Here is a 19,274-nt window from a genome sequence, read left to right on the forward strand (position 1 = left end):
GCGATCAATCATGGGCTTGTGGATAGAGCCCAGGACTGGGAGTCAGAGGACCTGGATTCTAATTCCAGCTCTGCCACTTGTCTGCTCTGTGACCTTGGGCAAGTCACCTAACTTCTCTGCACCTCAGTTACCTCATCTGTAAAACGGGGATTAAGACTGGAAGCCCCACGTGAGACATGGAGTGGGTCCAACCTGATTAGCTTGTATCTACCCTAGCGCTTAGTACAGCCCCTCTAGACCGTAAGCTTGTTGTGGGCAGGGAACATCCGACAGATAATGACTCTTCCCCGCTTCAAAGCCTTATTGAAAGCACATCTCCTCCAAGAGGCCTTCCCTAAGCTCTTCTTTCCTCTTCTCCCACTCCCTTCTGTATCACTCTGTCTTGCTCCCTTTATTCACCCCCCTCCCAACCCCACAGCACTTATGTTCATATCTGTAATTTACTTATTAATATTAATGTCTGTCTCTCCTTCTAGACTGTAACCTCATTGTGGACAGGAAATCTGTCTATTTAATCTTATATTATACTCTCCCAAGTGCTTAGTATAGTGCCTTGGGTACAGTACATGCTCAATAAATATGACTGAATACATGAAACATGTCTACCAACTCTGTTATATTGTACTGTCCCAAGCACTTAGTACAGTCCTCTGCACACAATAAGAGCTCAATAAATACGACTGATTGACACATAGTAAATGCTTACCAAGTATTATTGTTTTAAAAAAATCCCAAGCTGGGCTGAGCACTAACTTAAAACTGCTAGAAGGAAGGGGGGCCAGAGAGGTGATTTTCACCACTTATACCTAGTTCAGCACACTCCCCATTACACTTACAAAGAGCTCATTTGTAAAGCCCAGGCAGATACCACTTTGCTAGAGAAAGAGCATTTTGCAAGCCATTATTTAGAAATCAGCGCTCCTGTTTTCCGGTGAAAACAGGCAGAGGACTTGAGCAGTGGGAAAGGGGAGTCAGTCCCCGCCCGCCATCCACCACCCCATCACTGCTGGAGGCTCCACTTTAGAACCCATTTGCTCCTCTCCATTCCTGCTTCTCACCCACCCTCCTTGGGGTTTTACTGTGACATCCATGTTCTCATCTCTATTTTGACACCCGTTTATTTCTCTTGAATGAAAATATTTAGAAACAGGCAGTCCATATGGAAAGCTTTCTCCTGGTGTCATGCCAATTGTCAGCCTGTTTCAAATGCGTTGTTTAGCCTGACACTGTTGCAGCTGATGCAGTGGCATTCGAGTTGTGGGATTCAACCAAGAGGGAAGGTTCCTTATTGAACAGATGGGAAAAAAAGAAATAAACAGTCAATGAGGGCTGGGGAAAAGGAAGAGAAAAGTCAATAGAACAGAAGAAAACAGCAGCTAAGAAAGCCAATGATTAAAAATGTGTTGGGAGTGACAGTTTTTACAAAGACCTGAAAATTACCACCAACATTATGCTTTGACCTGCTCGGAAATGGGCTGGTAGACCTCATTATAACTGTTTCCGTGAGGCAGGTCTCTGTGGACAGGGCAGACTCCATGAGAAGCAGCGTGGCTTTGTAGCTAGAGTATGGGCCTTGGAGTCAGAAGGTCATGGGTTCTAATCCCGGCTCTGCTACTTTTCTGCTGTTTTACCTTGGGCATGCCACTTTGCTTCTCTGGACCTCAGTTCCCTCATCTGTAAAATGGGGATATTTGTAAAGTGGGGATTAAGACTGTGAGCCCTATGTGGGATTGGGACTGTGTCCAACCCGGTTATCTTGTATCTACCCCAGATCTTAGTATAGTGCCTGGCACTTAGTAAGTACCACAATTATTGTTATTATTATAATTACTATTATTACTATTATTATTATAAGTGCTTGAAGTTGTGAGAAAGCAGGCCCTCAAGGGACTGGCTCAACCATTTGGGTTGGGGGCACATATAAGGGGGCTTGATCCCTGCTGGGGGGATATCACCACACCATCCCTCCCTTCTAGGTCCCCCTAGGCACTTATTCCGGAGTTGGGGAAGCAGCGTGGCTCAGTGGAAAGAGCCTGGGCTTTGGAGTCAGAGGTCATCTGTTCAAATCCCGGCTCCGCCACTTGTCAGCTGTGTGACTTTGGGCAAGTCACTTCACTTCTCTTGGCCTCAGTTCCCTCATCTGTAAAATGGGGATTAATCAATCAATCAATCGTCTTTATTGAGCGCTTACTGTGTGCAGAGCACTGTACTAAGCGCTTGGGAAGTACAAGTTGGCAACATATAGAGACGGTCCCTACCCAACAGTGGGCTCACAGTCTAGAAGGGGGAGACAGAGAACAAACCCAAACGTATTAACAAAATAAAATAAACAGAATAGATATGTACAAGTAAAATAAATAGAGTAATAAATATGTACAAACATATATACATATATACAGGTGCTTTGGGGAAGGGAAGGAGGTAAGGTGGGGGGGATGGAAAGGGGAGGAGGGGGAGACGAAGGAAGGGGCTCAGTCTGGGAAGGCCTCCTGGAGGAGGTGAGCTCTCAGTAGGGCCTTGTGAGCCCCCCGTGGGGCAACCTGATAACCTTGTAAACTCCCCAGCGCTTAGAACAGTGCTTTGCACATAGTAGGCACTTAATAAATGCCATCATTATTATTATTTATTAGTAGTAGTAGTAATAGGATTTACTAAGCGCTAACTGGGTGCAGAATACTGTTCTAAGCCCTGGGAAAGAGTATGTGGTGTGGCTTAGTGGAAAGAGCATGGGTCTGGGAGTCAGGGGTCGTGGGTTCTAATCCCACCTCTCCACTTGTCAACTGTGTGATTTTGGGCAAGTCACTTAACTAAGCAGCGTGGCTCAGTGGAAGGAGCATGGGCTTGGGAGTCAGAGATCATGGGTTCTAATCCCAGCTCTGCCACTTGTCAGCTGTATGACTTTGGGCAAATCACTTAACTTCTCTGTGCCTCAGTTACCTCATCTGTAAAATGGGGATTAAGACTGTGAGCCCCACGTGGGACAACCTGATCACCTTGTATCCACCCCAGCGCTTAGAATAGTGCTTCATACATTGTAAGCACTTAACAAATGTCATCATCATTATTATTATTCTCTGTGCCTCACTTACCTCACCTGTAAAATGGGGATTAGGACTGTGAGCCCCACGTGGGACAACCTGATTACCTTGTATCTACATCAGTGCTTAGGACAGTGCTTGGCACATAGTAAGCGCTTAACAAACACCATCATTATTAACATTATACCCAAATGGGAATTAAAAGATACCATCCCTATCCCTCAGGGGGAGAATCTCCTGGTGAGAGACACTTAATTAATAGTATTTACTGAGCATTTACTGTGTGCAGAGTACTGTATTGAGTACTTGGGAAAGTAAGATATAATAGATAATAGACACAATCCCTGCCTACATGAAGCTTCTCCTTCAAAAGTCCTTCTTTGACTAAGCCCTCCGTTCCTCATCTCCCACTCCCTTCTGCGTCACTCTGACTTGCTCCCTTTATTCACCCCCCCACCCCACAGCACTATGTATATATCTGTAATTTATTTATTTACATTAATATCTACCCCTTCCTCTAGACTGTAAGCTCATGGTGGGCAGGGATTGTGTCAGTGGATTGTTGTACTGTACTCCCCCAAGTGCTTAGTACAATGATCTATACAAAGTAAGCACTCAATAAATACAATTGACTCACTGACTACAAGGGGAGACAGATATTTATAAAATGAATCACAGATGGAAGAAACAGTGGAGTATAAAATAAGGACACGAATCCCACGTAAAGACAAAAATTGAAAACAGGAAAGGTGCTGTGGCTAGAGGATCAGAAAGAGTGCTGCCTTTTCTTTCCCAAGAAGCCTGATGCTTGGACAGGGAGCAGAATTTAGTTCCTTACCTAACGGCGTGTCATTTTTCAACAGCCCCTATGACAGGTTAAGAAGGGGGAGGAGGGTGAGAGGAAAAGAGTTACCCCCAACTTCCCACTGGAGGGTGTCACAATCTTTTGAGACTTCCCAGGGAATTCCATCACCCCCCCCAACCCCGGACCCACAACAAACACGGGGAATGAGTTGATCCTTGTCCATGTCCGCCCTCAGGCCTGAACTCTCTCCCATTTCACATCCTACAGTCCACCCTTCTCCCCACTTCCAAAACTCTCTTAAAATCACATCTCTTTCATTAAATCATATTGAGTGCTTACTACATGCGGAGCACTGTACTCCTCCAAGAGACCTTCCCTGACAAAGCTCTTTTTAAAATTATTTATTATTGTTATTAATAATAGTAATGGTATTTGTTAAGCGCTTACTATATCCCAAGCACTGGATTAGGTGGGACACAGTCCTTGTCCCAGATGCGGCTCTAAATCCTGATTCCCATTTTACAGATGGGGGAACTGGGGCCCAAAGAAGTGAATTGACTTGCCCATGGTCACGCTACAAATGGCAGAGCCGGGATTAGAACCCAGGTCCTTCTGACTCCCAGGCTCGTACTCTTTCTACTATCCACTCTCCCCTCCACCCTATGAACTGGGCTGTGTACCCCTTAAGCACCTTCGTACTCACCCCAGTCACACAACAATTATAGAAATTCAATTGTATTTATTGAGCACTTACTGTGTGTAGAGCACTGTACTAAGCACTTTATAGTCTAAATATTATATTATACTAAACATTCTTATACTCTATTTCTCCTATCCCTAATCTATTTTAACGTCCATCTTCCCCTGTAGATTATAAACTCCTCGTGGGCAGGGAGCATATCTACCAACTCTATGGTACTGTAGTTTCCCAAGTGCTTAGAACAGTGGTCTGCCCACAGTAAATAAACACTAAACACTATTGACTGAGTGACTCATCTCTCCTGACTGGCAGACCATTAAGACAAAGGGGGTCTGCCAGATATTTTCACTCTTTAAACTTGCTTAAACCTGCTATTTTCAAATGTCGGGGGCACGCATCATTATACTACAAATATAAAACCTATAGGAGCAGTACAGTCATGACCAACACTCTTGGCTTTATCACCTGTCCGCATAAAGGAGATCATCATGGAAGTTTAGCAAATGTCATCACTCTGCAAGATGCCAGGGGTCAAGTGACTTTCTGCCTGGTCCGTGGCTCCTAAAGCCTCCCAAAATAGCTTTGACAAACCAACCACTGGGCATTAACCATCTGAGTGCTGGGTCTGTCCCACACAGGAAGAAGCAACATGGCCTACTGTAAAGAGCCCGGACCAGGGAGTGGTAAGGACCTGGGTCCTAATCCCAGTTGTGCCACTTGTCTGCTGCATGACCTCTGGCATGTCACTTCACTTCTCTTTGCCTCAGTGCCTTTGTCTGTAAAATGGGAATTAAGTCGGTGAGCCCCATGTGGGCCAGGGACCGTGTCCAATCTGATCTTGCATCTACACTAGCGATTAGTTCAGTGCTAAGCTTAGCAGACACCATTAAAAAAATCCCAAAAAACAAAAGCTATGGGTAGAAGGTTAAGACATTGACTTCTTCGAACAAGCCTGCTTCATTTCTCAGTGAAAATTCTGCTAATAGGCGAGTGACCACTTTGGCAAAAGAGAGGAGTTACAGACACAATTAAATTCATTCCCTTGTTCCCATAAAGTTTCAGAGTCATTGTGTTTTAGCCACTAATCTCAAAACCTCACTAGTAGAACTCAACTCTGGGTCTAACCGGCGCAAAAGTTGCCCAACTTCCTGAAGTTTATTTCTAAGGTCTCCAAACCATGGCGTTTCCAATTAGAAATCCAAGGCTGGGACCACCACAAAAATCTCTGTGACTGCTTTCTAGACCCTAGAGGACCCAGAGCTAACTAAAAATGGTGAAAGACTTGAGAGAAATACAGTTCAACTGAGAAGCAGCAGGGCCTTGAGAAACAGAATGGCCTAGAGGAAAGAGCATGGGCCTGGGAGTCAGAGGACCTAGGTTCTAATCCAACTGTTTGCTTGTGTGATCTTGAACAAGTCACTTTGCTTCTCTCTGACTCAATTTTCTCCATTGTAAAATGGGGATCAAATACCTGTTCTCTCTCCTAGTTAAACCTGTAGCTATGCAGGACCGAGACTGTGTCCAACCTAATTAACATGTACCTACCCTAGAGCTTAGAATAGTGCTTGACACATAGTAAGTGCCTAATACCATAACCAAAAAAAAATTCTAAGGGTCTATTTTTGTAGGAAAGTACTACAAATTAAAGGAAAAGGTCTCTTGAAGAAAGAGGTGTGTGGATGTAATCCACTTGAAAGTTTGGACTTTTGGAAGATTTCCCTTATTGGTTGGTTTCCTCAGTGCCAAAATCGCATACCCGGAAAAACTCATTTTTCTTTAACAACTCCGTAGTAGGTCCAGGATAGCTCAGCCCTCACACTCCAGGTCCCTTACAAAGTTGAGGGCATGCTGCATTAGTAATAAGACCCACGACTGAAAGCAATTTCCCACTTTCCAGATAAAAAGCGCCTTTTCCCACATGCACTAGTTAAAGCATCTTATGCACAGAGCATCTTTCAAGGTGTCTAAATTCTTTCATTTGACGGGCTTTTGGTTTTCTCCCAAATGCTGATCCATAGTTCCGCCCCCTGGCCTGGGATGGAGAACATTGTTTTCTACCTTTTTCACTGTTCTATTTATTATTGGATTACTGCCTTGCAGTGGCTTCTACTCCGTCAGCCCTCCTTCCCTTCTAACTCAAATCAGATTGCTGAACTCTCCAGTTTGGAGATGAGAGAAGGTGTGTGAGAGAGAGAAAGAAAACAAGAGAAAGAGAGAAAGAGACAATCAGTCAACAGTATTTACTAAGTGCTTAGTACAGTGCTCTGCACACAGTAAGCACTCAATAAATATGATTTGAACGAATGAATGAATGAGAGCTTTCTGTGTGCACAGCACAGTACTAAATGCTTGGGAGAGTACACTATAACTATAAAACTGACACATTCCCTGCCCACAATGAACTTACTACTACTAATAATAATAATAATTGTGGAGCTTGTTAAGCATTTACTATGTGCCAGGCACTGTATTCATTCAATCATATTTATTGAGCACTTACTGTGTGCAGAACACTGTATTAAGTGCTTGGGAGAGTTCAATACAACAATAAGCAGACATTCACATTCCCTGCTCACAATGAGCTTACAGTCTATATGGGGTGAGACAAACATTAATATAAATACATTACAGGTGTGTACATAAGTGCCGTGGGGCTGGCAAGGAGGATGAACAACAGGAGCACGTCAGGGTGATGCAGAAGGGAGTGGGAGAAGAGGAAAGGTGGGCTTGGTCAGGGGAGGCCTCTTGGAGGAGATGTGCCTTCGATAAGGCTTTGAAGCTGGGGAGAGTCATTGTCTGGCAGATTTGAGGGAGGGCGTTCCAGGCCAGAGGCAGGGGTGGGCAAGGAGTCAACAGCAAGATAGATGAGAATGAGACACAGTGAGAAGGTTAGCATTAGAAGAGCGAAGTGTGTGGGCTGGGCTGTAGTAGGGGAGTAGGAAGTTGAGGTAGGAGGGGACAAGGTAACAGGACTTTAAAGCTAATAGTGAGGAGTTTTTGTTGCAGAGGTGGATGGGCAACCACTGGAGTTTCTTGAGAAGTGAGGAAACATGGTCTGCACATTTTTGTAGGAAAGTGATCTAGGCAGCGGTGATGTGTGGACTGGAGTGGGGACTTAATCAAGTTGGACACAGTCCAACAGGGAGAGAAAGAGACAGAGACACATAGAAAGAGACAGACAGTGAGAGTCAGAGTGTGATAGAGATTGAGAATGAGACAGTGTAAGAGTGAGGCAGAGTGTGATTGAAAGAAAGACAAACAGAGAGAATGAGAGATCGAGAGGAAGAGAGACAGAGAGAATGAGAGAGACATAGAGAGGATGAGAGAGACACAGAGGGTGAGAGGGAGAGAGAGGATGAGAGATTGAAAGAGACAGGGTGAGTGAATGAACGAGAGGGTGAGAGTGAAAAAGCCAGTGAAGGTGACAGAGTGAGAAAAAGAGAGGCAGAGAGGTTAGAGAGAAAGACAGAGCGGTGAGAGAAAGAGACAGAGGAGAGAGAGGGTGAGAGAATGAGAGACAGAGAGTGAGTGAGACAGGGTGAGGGAGTGATAGAGACAGTGAGAGAGTGAAAGAGACAGAGAGTGAAAGAGACAGAGGGTGAGAAAGAGGATGAGACAGTGAAAGACAGGGTGAGAAACAGAGGGTGGGCGAGTGATAGAGACAGGGTGAGAGAATGAAAGAGAAAGTGAGAGAGACGGAAAGGGTGAGAGAAGGATGAGAATGGGAGAAGAAACAGAGTGAGAAAGACAAATAATAATAATTGCGGTATTTATTAAGTGCTTACTGTACACCAGGCAGTGTACTAAGCGTCGGAGTGTACACAAGCAAATCGGGTTGGACACAGTCCGTGTCCCGCATGGGGCTCGTAAAGAGAAAGAGAATTAGGACGGAGACAGAGGGAGTGAGAACGACAGGGACAGAGTGTGTGAGTGAGTTTGTGGTAGTGTGTGTGAAAGAGTGAGGGTGAGACACAGAGGGTGAGTGAGTGATAGAGACAGGGTGAGAAAATGAAAGAGAGTTAGAGAGAGTGAGAGACGGAGAGGGTGAGAGAAGGATGAGAATGGGAAAAGAAACAGAGTGAAAAAGACAAATAACAATAATAATTGCGGTATTTATTAAGTGCTTACTATACACCAGGCAGTGTACTAAGCGTCGGAGTGTACACAAGCAAATCGGGTTGGACACAGTCCGTGTCCCGCATGGGGCTCGTGAAGAGAAAGAGAAGGACGGAGACAGAGGGAGTGAGAACGACAGGGACAGAGTGTGTGAGTGAGTGTGTGAGAGGTTGTGAGTGTGGGAGGGTGTGTGAGAGTGTGAGTGTGTTTCCGAACGGTGGCTGTGAGGCGGCGGTGGGGGGTGGGGAGGGGGGTCGCGTCGCGCGCCTACAACTTTCCCGGTCTTCGAAGTTTGTCTGGTCCGTCCGCCCCCCACCCTCCGGGACCCCCCAGCCCGGTCCGGCCTCCCCCCCTCCTCACCCCCTCAGGACCCCGAAGGGGCTCCGCTCTTCCCAAGCCGCGCGCGCGCGCGCATAGACCCCCTCCCCCTTAAGGCCGCTGGGCCTCCCCTCCCGCCGTCGCCGCTCCCACTCCTTCGTCCGGCGGGCTGCGTGCCCCCGGGCCCCGCGGGGGCTCACCGCGCCCTGGCCGTCGGCCGCTCCCGCCGCATCGTCCTGCTGCAGCTCCGCCGTCATGGCCGAGGCTGCGCGTCCTTGGGGCCCCGCTCCGGCTCCGGGACCAGGCGCGCCCCCGCCGGCCCCTCAGCCCCGCCCCCCCTGCGCGCGCCCCCTTCCCGCCGCCCGCGCACGCTTCGCCGGGACCGCGCACGCAGCGGCTCGCGCCGGCCGGCGGTAACGACGAAGGCGCCCGGCGTGCGCGCGCCCGCCCGCCCGGGGGCGCCCCGCCCCTTTCGCCGCACGTGACTTGGCGGGGGCCGAGGGACTCCCCAACGATGGTCGTGCGCTCGCTTCCTTCCTCATTCATAATAATAATAATGATGGCATTTATTAAGCGCTTACTATGTGCAAAGCACTGTTCTAAGCGGCGCTCGCTTCCTTCCCCATTCATCCTTCCTCAGAGCCCCGGCTTTGGAGTCAGAGGCCGTGGGTTCAAATCCCGACTCCGCCAACTGTCAGCTGTGTGACTTTGGGCGAGTCACTTCACTTCTCTGGGCCTCAGTTACCTCATCTGGAAAATGGGGACTAAAAATGTAAGGCCTACACGGGACAACCTGATTACCCTATATCTACCTCAGCGCTTAGAACAGTGCTTAGAACACCTGTATATATGTATAGATGTTTGTACATATTTGTTACTCTATTTATTTTACTTGTACATATCTATTCTATTTATTTTATTTTGTTAGTATGTTTGGTTTTGTTCTCTGTCTCCCCCTTTTAGACTGTGAGCCCACTGTTGGGTAGGGACTGTCTCTATATGTTGCCAACTTGTACTTCCCAAGCGCTTAGTACAGTGCTCTGCACACAGTAAGCGCTCAATAAATACGATTGATGATGATGAAGATAATAATAATAATAATAATGATAGCATTTATTAAGCGCTTACTATGTGCAAAACACTGTTCTAAGCGGCGCTCGCTTCCTTCCTCATTCATAATAATAATAATAATGATGGCATTTATTAAGCGCTTAAGCGCTGGGGTAGATACACAGTAATCAAGTTGTCCCACGTGGGGCTCACAGACTTAATCGCCATTTTCCAGATGAGGTAACTGAGGCCCAGAGAAGTGAAGTGACTTGCCCAAAGCCACACAGCCGACAAGGGGCGGAGTCGGGATTTGAACCCATGACCTCTGACTCCAAAGCCCGGGCTCTTTCCACTGGGCCATGCTGCTTCTCATTCATTCGTTCATTCGTTCTTTCATTCAGTCGCGTTTATTGAGCGCTTACTGTGTGCGGAGCGCTGGGCTAAGCGCTTGCTTGGAAAGTACAAATCGGCAACAGATGGAGACGGTCCCTACCCGACAACGGGCTCACAGCCTAGAAGGGGGAGACAGACAACAAAACAAACCAAGTGGACAGGACCGTCAGAATAAATGGAATTATAGCTATACACAGATCATTAATTAAATAGAGTAGTAAATATGAACAAATAAACGAGTAATAAATATGTACAAATATATACAAGTGCTGTGGGGAGGGGAAGGGGGTAGGGCAGAGGGAGGGAGGGGGGGCGATGGGGAGGAGGAGGAGAAGGAAAAGGGGGGCCTCAGTCTGGGAAGGCCACCTGTAGGAGGTGAGCTCTCTTTTTTTAACGGTATTTGATAAGCGCTTACTATGTGCCAGGCACCGTACTAAACGCTGGGATAGATGTCAGATAATTAGATTGGATACAGCCCTTATCCCACATGGGGCTCACAGTATTAATCCCCATTTTACAAATGAGGGAACTGAGGCACATAGAAGTGACTTGCCCAAGGTCACACAGCAGACGAGGCAGAGTCGGCATTAGAATCCCTCATTCATTCATTCATTCAATTGTATTTATTGAGCGCTTACTGTGTGCAGAGCAGTGTACTAAGTGTTTGGAAAGTACAATTCGGCAACAGATAGAGACCATCGCTACCCAACAACGGGCTCAAAGTCTAGAAGGGGGAGACAGACGACAAAACAAAACGAGTAGACAGGCATCAAACCATCAGAATAGGTAAATAGAATTATAGCTATATGCACACCATTAATAAAATAGAGTAATAAATATGTACACATATACACAAGTGCTGTGGGGAGGGGAAGGGGTAGAGTAGAGGGAGGGAGTAGGGGCTACGGGGAGGGGAGGAGGAGCAGAGGAAAAGCACATCTAAATAGGATGTTCCCTCATCTACAAAATAAGGGTTTAATACCAGTTCTTCCTCTTATACTGTGAGCCCCTTATGGGACCTGATTATCTTGTATCTACCCCAGCGTTTAGTACAGTCCTTGGCACATAGTAAGTGCTTAACAAATACCACAATTATTATTATTACAGTGCTCTGCACATAGTAAGCGCTCAATAAATACGATTGATGATGATAATAATAATGGCATTTTTAAATGCTTACTGTGTGCAAAGCACTGTTCTAAGCACTGGGGACGATACGAGGTGAGCAGGCTGTCCCACGTGGGGCTCACAGTCTTAATCCCCATTTTACAGATAAGGTAACTGAGGCACAGAGAAGCTAAGTGACTTGCCCAAGGTCACATAGCTGACAATTGGTGGAGTTAGGATTTGAACCCAAGACCTCTGACTCCCAAGCCCATGCTCTTTCCAATGAGCCATGCTGCTTCTCATAAGACTTAATAAATATCATCTATTAACCAATTGATTAATTACAAACGATCCTCATCCTTGAGGTGCTTACAATCTAGCTGGGAAGACACTAAAATACAGATATGAGAAAGAAGGAGAAAAGGGATATGTACATGTTAGTGCTTAAATAATTGAGCATATGAAATATACAAAAGTGCTATGGGATGTAGGATGTATACAAGTGGCACATAAGTGCTGAAGAGGCAGTAGTGGGGATTTAAGCAGGACTCAAGGAAAACAAACCAGGGTTTATAATCAATCGGTGGCATTTACTGAGTACTTACTGTGTGTAGAGCACTGTACTAAGTGCTTGGGATTTATAAGAGCCCAGGCTTGGGAGTCAGAGGTCATGGGTTCTAACCCCTACTCCGCTGCTTGTCAGCTCTGTGACTTTGGGCAAGTCACTTAACTTCTCTGTGCCTCAGTTACTTCATCTGTAAAATGGGGATTAATACTGTAAGCCCCAGTATCAGGACAACCTGAACACCTTGTATCCTCCCCAGCACTTAGAACAGTGCTTTGCACATAGTAAGCGCTTAATAAATGCCATCATTATTATTATAAGTAGGGAAACCAAGGCCAGGGTTCCCAAAGAAAATTGATTCCCTTCAAAGCAATACAAATTGCATAGGTAGGTAATTCAAATATGGATCTAAGCAAATACAGCTAGGAGAAGCATAGTGGCTCAGTGGAAAGAGCCCGGGCTTTGGAGTCAGAGGTCATGGGTTCAAATCCCGGCTCCACCACTCGTCAGCTGCGTGACTTTGGGCAAGTCACTTAACTTCTCTAGGCCTCAGTTACCTCATCTGTAAAATGGGGATTAAGACTGTGAGCCCCACATGGGGCAACCTGATCACATTGTAAATTCCTCAGCGCTTAGAACAGTGCTCTGCACATAGTAAGTGCTTAATAAATGCCATTATTGTTATTAAGAGATCTGTACAGCTGTGACAAGAATCAAATTCCTTTGTGTAGCTATCACTCAATTGTCTTGCTCCCTCCCACTTCACCTCACTACTCTCCTACCACAACCCTGGCCGACCACTTCGCTTCTCTAATGTCAACTTACTCACTGTACCTCGATCTCATCTATCTCACTGCTGACCTCTCACCCACATCCTGCCTCTCGCCTGGAATCTCGCTCACTCTTCAAATCCAACAGACAATTACTATCCCTACCTGCAAAGCCGTATAGAAGGCACGTCTCCTACAAGAGACCTTCCCCGACGAAGCCCTCATTTCCTCTTCTCCCACTCGGTTCTGCGTCAGCCTGGTTTGCTCCATTTATTCACCCCTCCCTCAGTCCCATATGTAAGCAGCATGGTTTAGTGGACAGAGTAAGGGCCTGGGAGTCAGAAGGTCATGGGTTCTAATCCTGGCTCTGCAGCTTGTCTGCTGTGTGACCTTGGGCAAGCTACTTCACTTCTCTGGGCCTCAGTTACCTCATCTGTAAAATGGGGATTGAGACTGTGAGACCCATGTGGGACAGGGACTGTGTCCAACCCGATTTGCTTGTATCTATCCCGGCACTTAGTAGAGTGCCTGGCACATAGTAAGCACTTAACTAATACCATTATTATATCTGAAATTTATTAATTTATATGTCTGTCACCTTCTAGACAGTAAGCTTGGTGTGGGCAGGGAATGTCACTGTTGTACTGTTAAACTGAACTCTCCCAAGTGCTTAACAATAATAATAATAATAATAATAATAACGGTACTTGTTAAGTGCTTACTATGTTCAAAACACTGTTCTAAGCACTGGGGTAGATACAAGTTAACCAGGTTGGAGACAGTCCCTGTCCCTCATTGGGCTCACACTCTAAAGAGAATGCAGAAGCAGCATGGTGTAAGAGAAGCAGCATGGTATGGTGGATAGAGCACATGTTTGGGAGTCAGAAGGTCATGGGTTCTAACCCCGGCTTGGCCACTTGTCTGCTGTGTGACCTTGGGCAAGTCACTTCACTTCTCTGTGCCTCAGTTACCTCCCCTGTAAAATGGGGATTAAGACTGTGAGCCCCACATGGGAATTACTTTGTATCTACTCCAGTGCTTAGAACAGTGCTTGGGACATAGTAAGTGCTTAACAAATACCATTATTATTATTAATCCCCAGTTTTTATTAATCCCCAGTTTTTACAGATGATGTAACGGAGGCACAAAGAAGTTAAGTGATTCACTCAAGGTCACACAGTACACAAGTGGTGGAGCCAGGATTAGAACCCATGAACCTCTGACTCACAGGCCCATGCTCTATCCACTAAACCATGCTGCTTCTCTAGTACAGTGCTCTGCACACAGTAAGTGCTCAATAAATATGATTGACAGGTTGATTGGTAACTAGTGCTGGCTTGACCTTTGGGGTCAAGAAGGTAGCAGGGGGTCAGAGTGGGCCACTGATAGGGCCTCCTCAGTGCTCAAATAAAAACCAATGAATATAATCTCACCATCAGCAGCATCATCTTTGAACAATAATAGTCACAGTAGCTCTTTATGAGCAGGGAATGTGTCAGTTATACTGTTGTTTTGTAGTCCCACAAGCACTCAGTATACTTCTCTGCACACCGTAAGTGCTCAATAAATATGATTTGATTGATTGATAGCATTTTTAAGCACTTACTATGTGCCAAGCACTGTATTAAGAGCTGGGGTAGATCAATCAATCCCTTCAAAGCCCTACTCCCTTCAAAGCCCTACTTCCCTTCAAAGCCCTACTGAGAGCTCACCTCCTCCAGAGGCCTTCCCAGACTGAGTCCCCTCCTTCCTCTCCCCCTCCCCATCTGCCCCGCCCTACCTCCTTCCCCTCCCCACCACACCTGTATATATGTTTGTACAGATTTATTACTCTATTTACTTTACTTGTACATATTTACTATTCTATTTATTTTATTTTGCTAATATGTTTTGTTTTGTTGTCTGTCTCCCCCTTCTAGACTGTGAGCCCGTTGTTGTGTAGGGACCATCTCTATATGTTGCCAACTTGTACTTCCCAAGTGCTTAGTACAGTGCTCTGCACACAAGTGCTCAATAAATACGATTGAATGAATGAATGAATGAATGGTATTTATTGAGCACTTACAATGTGCAGAGCACTGCACTAAGCACTTGGGACAGTGTAATACGAAAGAATTAGCAGACACTTTCTCTGCCAATAATGAACTTATGGTCTAGAGGAGATACAAGTTAATCAGGTTGGATGCAGTCTCTGTCCCACATGGGGCTCACAGTCTAAATGAGAGAGAGAACAGGTATCGAATCTACTTTACAGATGAGAAATCTGAGGCACAGAGAAGTTGTAAGTGACTTTCCCAAGGTCACACAGCAAGCAAGAGGCAGAGCCAGGTCTTCTGGCTCCCAGGCCCATGCTCTTTTCACTAGGCCAGGCTGCTGTCCATTCCTTGTCTTCCTAGTTGTGTCAGGGCTTGAGACCCCAATCAATCAATCAATAACGCTTATTGAGCACTTTGTGAGTGCAGAACATTGTATTAAATACTTTGGAGAGTGTGATAGAGGTAAAAGACCTATTTCCTGCCCTCAAGGAGCTTTCAACCTAACTAGGGAGTCACACAAAATTAACTTTCAGATAGGAGAGAAAAAGAGTGGAAAGATGGATGGGGTGGATAAACAAGTGCTTGAACTGTGCAGTAGGCAATTCATTGTGTACAAAAGTGCTTCAGGTAGCTGGGAGGGCAAAAAAATTCTGAGGTAGCACTCGGGAGGATATGGCCCAAGAAGAAGAAAATTCATTCAGGAATACCTCCTGGAGCAGGCAGGGTTTCAGGAGGGTTTGACAATAGGCAGAACTGGCTTGGAGGATATGAAAGAAGATACTGTTTGTGTGTAGCACTGACCTATGTGCTGAATTCCTTTTTGGCACTCTCCTAAAAATAATATTGATAATTGTATTTGTTGAGCACTTACTAAGTGTGAAACACTGTGGTTCACATGAGGTAATCAGGTCCCACATGAGGTTCACATCGAAATAGGAGGGAGAACAGGTACTGAATCCCCATTTTGCAGAGGAGGGAACTGAGGCATACATAATAATAATAATAATGATGGAATTTATTAAGCGCTTACTATGTGCAAAGCACTGTTCTAAGTGCTGGGGAGGTTACAAGGTGATCAGGGTGTCCCACAGGGGGCTCACAGTCTTCATCCCCATTTTACAGATGAGGTAACTGAGGCACAGAGAAATTAAGTGACTTGCCCAAAGTCACACAGCTGACAATTGGTGGAGTTGGAATTTAAACCCATGACCTCTGACTCCAAAGCCCATGCTCTGGAGCACATAAGTGCTCCACTTCACATAAGTGAAGTGACTTGTCCAAGGTCCCACAACAGATACATTTTGGAGCCAGTGTTAGAACCCGGTTCCTATGACTCCCAGGCTCTTTCCAGGCTCTTTCCAGTAGGCCATGCTGTTTCCCTGCCTGAAGTAAAACAGCTCTCTTTCCCCTATCACGTCACCAACATCCACATTGGGTAGGAGTTCCTGTGGAGGCCCAAACTGCTTTATAATTAAAAAAAAAATTATGGTATCTATTAAGCGATTACTATGTGTCAAGCACTGTTCTAAACACTGGGGTGGTTACAAGTTAGTCGGGTTGGATACAATCCTTGCGCCACACAGGGCTCACACTCTCAATCTCCATTTTACGGATGAGGTAACTGAAGTCCAGAGAAGTGAAATGACTTGCCCAAGGTCACACAGCAGACTTGGGGTGGAGCCAGAATTAGAACCCCTGACCTTCTGACTATGAGGCCCAGGCTCTATCACCTAAGACACACTGAATCAGGGGCACTAGATGATCGGCTTGGACACAGTCCCTGTCCCAGTGGGGCTCACAGTCTAAATAGGAGGGAGTAGGACTTAATTCCATTTAAATATGAGGAGGAGGTCACTCTCCCTCCAGTCCACTTGGTTCACAGATGGAGGCTCTTTTTTGCATCTCTGAGGTAAAACGTCCATCTGTGAACGAGGAGTCTTGGCTCTGGGAGTCTTGGCTGCCAGAGCCTCAGTGTCCAACCACTGGACTTAATGACCAAGCCTAGGTTACGGCCCGACCATCAGCTGGCAAGCCTCACGGTGATGGAGTATCAAAACTGGGAATCATGGGACCTTGTCCTGTCGCCACAGAGAATCATTTTCTCATCCCTGTGCCCAAGAGCCCAGACACGATGGCACCAGAATGATTACATTATTTGATTTTAATCATTGAAAGACCATTTTGAAACACACACACACACACACGGAAAAAAAAACAGTTGGGAAGAGCAAGTGGAAAACAGTATCCCCAGTGAGAAGCAAGTTGGGCAAGACAAGGAATCCTGACTCTATAGTATCCTTAAGCCCATTCTCGTTTTTCTAGCGGCTTCAGTCGATCAATCAATCATATTTATTGAGCACTTTTTCATTCATTCAGTTGTATTATTGAGTGCTTATTGTGTGCAAAGCACCATACTAAGCACTTGGAAGAGTACAATACAACAATAAACCGACACATTCCCTGCCCACAGCAATCTCACAGTCTAGAGCAGGGCACTGAACAAATCCCTTTGGAGAGTAAAATATAACAGAATTGGTAGATATGTTCCCTGCCCACAAGGAGCTTGCAATCTATAGGGGAGACTGCCATTAATATGAATAAATTCATTGATTCATTCAATCGAATTTATTGAGCGCTTACTGTGTGCAGAGCACTGTACTAAGCACTTGATGAATGAATTCAAGATACATACATAAGTGCAGTGGGACTGAGGGTGAGGTGAATAAAGGGTGCAAATGCAATGCAGAGGGAGAGGGGTTAGAGGAAATGAGAGTTTAGTTGGGGAAGCCTCAGTGTCCCCATTCTAATGTGAGATTTCCTCTAGTCAGTAAGCTCCTATCATTCATTCATTCATTCGTATTTATTAAGTACTTATTGTGTGCAGAGCATTGTACGAGGCATTTGAGAAAATATAACAATAAACGGTGACATTCCCTGCCCACAATGAGTTCACAGTCTAATGGGGGGAGACAGACATCAATGTAAATAAATAAAATGACAGATATGGACATAAGTGGTGTGGGGCTAATGGAGGGAGAATGAAGGGAGCAAGTCAGGGAGATGCAGAAGGGAGTGGGAGGTGAAGAAAAGTGGGGCTTAGTTTGGGAAGGCCTCTTGGAAGAGATGTGCCTTCAATAAGGCTTTGAAAGTTGGGGGATAATTCTCCTTGTGGGTAGGGATAGGGTATAACAACTCCATTGTATTGCACTGTCCCAAGCATACTATAGTGCTCTGTACCCAATAAGCAGTTGAGAAGCAACATGGCCTAGCAGGTAGAGTACGGACATGGGAATCAGAAGGACCTGGGTTCTAATTCCGGCTCTGCCACTTGTCTGCTGTGTGACCTTGAGCAAGTCACTTCACTCCTCTGGGCCTCAGTTACCTCATCTGTAAAATGAGGATTAAGACTGTGAGACCCATGTGGGGCACAGACTGTGTCCAACCTGATTCGCTTGTACCTACCCCAGTGCTTAGTACAGTGCCTGGCACATAGTAAGCACTTAACAAATACCATTAAAAAAAATAAGCAAGCAGTAAACACCACTTATTGACTGTTTCTTTCTTCCTCCTTGGCCAGATCATACTCCAATTTTCTATCATTATTATTAGTATTATTCAACACTAGGGCAAAACCAAAAATTTACATAAAACAACATTCAAACTGAGTCCCTTGGGCCCCTGCCCCTCTGCTGAGTATATACAGGACAGAAAAAGGACTCTGCTCTTGCCTCCTCTTCTGTCTCCTCCTTTAGACTGTAAGCTCGCTGTGGGCAGGGAATGTGTCTGCCATCTCTGTTGTACTCTCCCAGGTGTTTAGTAAGTGCTCGATAAGTACCACTAATTGATTGATTGATTGGAGACACTTTGATTCCAGGAACTGACAAACACTTTGCACAGTACAGTACATTCAGAGAGGATTCAATAAATCTCATTAATTATTCAATCAATCAATAGTATTTACTGAGCACTTACTCTGTGCAGAGCACAGAACTAAGTACTTGGGAAAGTACAGTACAGTACAGAGAGTAGAGTAGCGTAGGTAATAATAATAATAATGATGGTGGTATTTAAGTGCTTTCTATGTGCCAAGCACTGTTCTAAGCACTGGGGTAGATACAAGGTAATCAGGTTGTCCCACGTGGGACTCACAGTCTTAATCCCCATTTTACCGATGAGGTAACTGAGGCACAGAGAAGTTAAGTGACTGCCCAAAGTCACACAGCTGATAAGTGGCGGAGCCAGGGTTAGAACCCATGACCTTTGACTCCCAAGCCCTTGCTCTTTCCACTTTGCCATGCTGCTTCTCTAAGCCACGCTGCTTCTCTGCCCTTTAAGAGCTTACAATATAAAGATTGTAGGTTATCATTTCTACTGCT

General features: G+C 45.6%; 1 protein-coding gene across 6 annotated transcripts in view; it reads right to left on the minus strand.

The window, feature by feature from the left end:
* Window positions 1-19,274, minus strand: part of USP28 (ubiquitin specific peptidase 28) — a 97,261-nt gene that overhangs the window by 36,678 nt on the left and 41,309 nt on the right. For 5 of the 6 annotated variants that reach the window (XM_038753498.1, XM_038753494.1, XM_038753497.1 and 2 more), the window contains exon 1: window positions 9,178-9,247. The exons of the other annotated variant lie outside the window; for it this stretch is intronic. Coding sequence is in view for 4 of the 5 variants with exons in the window: in XM_038753494.1 (XP_038609422.1) it covers window positions 9,178-9,234 (57 nt within the window). In the remaining variant the exon portion in view is untranslated. Of the gene's footprint in view, window positions 1-9,177; window positions 9,248-19,274 lie in introns of those variants that run through there. 6 annotated transcript variants of the gene reach the window in all.

The sequence above is a fragment of the Tachyglossus aculeatus genome, chromosome 11, assembly GCF_015852505.1.
Source record: "Tachyglossus aculeatus isolate mTacAcu1 chromosome 11, mTacAcu1.pri, whole genome shotgun sequence".
In the NCBI taxonomy this organism is placed as follows: Eukaryota; Metazoa; Chordata; class Mammalia; order Monotremata; family Tachyglossidae; genus Tachyglossus; species Tachyglossus aculeatus.